Genomic DNA, 1,717 nt, shown 5'->3' with positions numbered 1-1,717 from the left:
TAATTTATATTTTCTTTCTAGATAATTCTTTTATTATATTTTAAGTTGTTTATCAACAGAATAAGAAACAATAATGCAATGAACCAGTCTGAAGATGTACAGGATATAAGATAGTGCAGTACGCTCTCATTTACAGTAAAGTGAGAAAATATACTGCTGACAAACCAATTATAATTTCAAACATGTCATTCTTGACTGGTCCAATATGGATTTTGAATAAGAGTGTATAACAGTATATCAACTTCACCTTGCTGTTAGCTAAAGTCAATAAGACCTGTTCAGTACCAGAGCTCATCAGAATAACAGGATTATTACAAAGTTTTGAAGTCTCAAATGAAACATAATTAAGATTATTATCAGCCATATTAGTCATTAATGAGTTGTAAGTGACTGATATACAGAAACCAATATTTATTCTTAGGTACATGTTATTTGCTAGTCATTTCAGGGTTCTGTTGTATAGTTTGTGTATCAGTTTCTTCTCTATCATAACTCTCCTTAAAAAATAAAAGTATTCATTGTCATTGGTTACAAATATCTAAGTTGTATTTGGTCGGCCACTATTAAATACAAAAGCAAGTCATAAGTACTATATCTAATCTATGAACTTTTCCCGTATGAAACAAATATGATAATATCTGAGAAAACAAAATTCAAGAATGCCTATTTATTTCACTCAAACTTTGTTAATAATAACTTATTATTAATACAAAAAAATAATGAACTACTAATACAACATTAGTTTTTATCCCCAAAAAAAACTTTTTGTGGATTCTAGATTTAAAAAAAAAAAGCATTACTCTGTTCTGTTTACTTCTAATCTCTGATAATATCACTCTTACTTTAGTTTAGGCTTTAAGTTTAAAAGGATCCCTTTACACCTTGTTTAGGAATATAAAGTTTATTACAACAACTAACATAAGGCTAGCCTTACTTGTTACTGAATAATTTGGCATATTTAATCACTAAGACTGGAATTAGTATTAGTAAAACTAAAAGTAATATTAATTAATATGATATTACATACAGTAATTGTCACTAGTAGTAATAGTAATACTGAAATCTCTGAAGAGTCAAACTTACAGACGTAAATCTTCGTACACATCAAAATTATCATCGTCGGATGCAACACCAAAGTTAGACATGACTAGAACGGATAATTAATTATTTCACTAGCAGACAGACGTTAATTATGAAAATCAGCGTCGCCGAAACTCCGAAGTTATCAAAATACTAACTTATAAGTTAGAGAATCAGACATAACAAAAAATATACAAATCCTACCGGCGATAACCGCGGTAGGCGTTCGAGTATTTACCTTCTCATAAGATCGAATAGGACGACGTCTTACGACCAATAGTTTTAATATAGCCCTCAAATAAGAGTAATATTACTCGAGTATTTTCTGTTCCAATAAATATAAAACTGTCATCGCAACTTATCAAAAGGTGCTCAAGAATATTTTTGCATTTCTTACAATTTGTTGATAGTAGTCAATCAGACAATATATATATAATTATGGCTTCTGTTTTTCGCTGTTTATTAAATACATCCTCTCCAGTGATAAATTCAAATTCGATGACGAGGAACCCACTTGAGACTAATAATGGTTGGAGATGGCTTGAATGGGTAATGAAGAGAACTTTAATATAAGTTTAACATAACAGCAAATGTACAACGTTTCGACAAGGTTCGGTACCTGATGATGACAAAACCT

At 30.0% G+C, this 1,717-nt stretch overlaps 1 protein-coding gene across 2 annotated transcripts in view; it reads right to left on the bottom strand.

The window, feature by feature from the left end:
- LOC106471218 (phosphatidylinositide phosphatase SAC1-A-like) overlaps nucleotides 1-1,317 on the bottom strand; it is a 17,953-nt gene extending 16,636 nt beyond the window's left edge. For both annotated transcript variants that reach the window (XM_013931808.2, XM_022399840.1), the window contains exon 1: nucleotides 1,084-1,317. In XM_013931808.2, the coding sequence (XP_013787262.2) occupies nucleotides 1,084-1,145 (62 nt within the window). In that variant the 5' untranslated portion in view covers nucleotides 1,146-1,317. The remainder of the gene's footprint in view (nucleotides 1-1,083) is intronic.
- Nucleotides 1,318-1,717: the final 400 nt, after the last annotated feature.

The sequence above is a fragment of the Limulus polyphemus genome, unplaced genomic scaffold (assembly GCF_000517525.1).
Source record: "Limulus polyphemus unplaced genomic scaffold, Limulus_polyphemus-2.1.2 Scaffold4476, whole genome shotgun sequence".
Taxonomy (NCBI): domain Eukaryota; kingdom Metazoa; phylum Arthropoda; class Merostomata; order Xiphosura; family Limulidae; genus Limulus; species Limulus polyphemus.
Note: the sequence above shows the minus strand (reverse complement) of the source record. Positions and strands in the feature narration are given on the sequence as shown.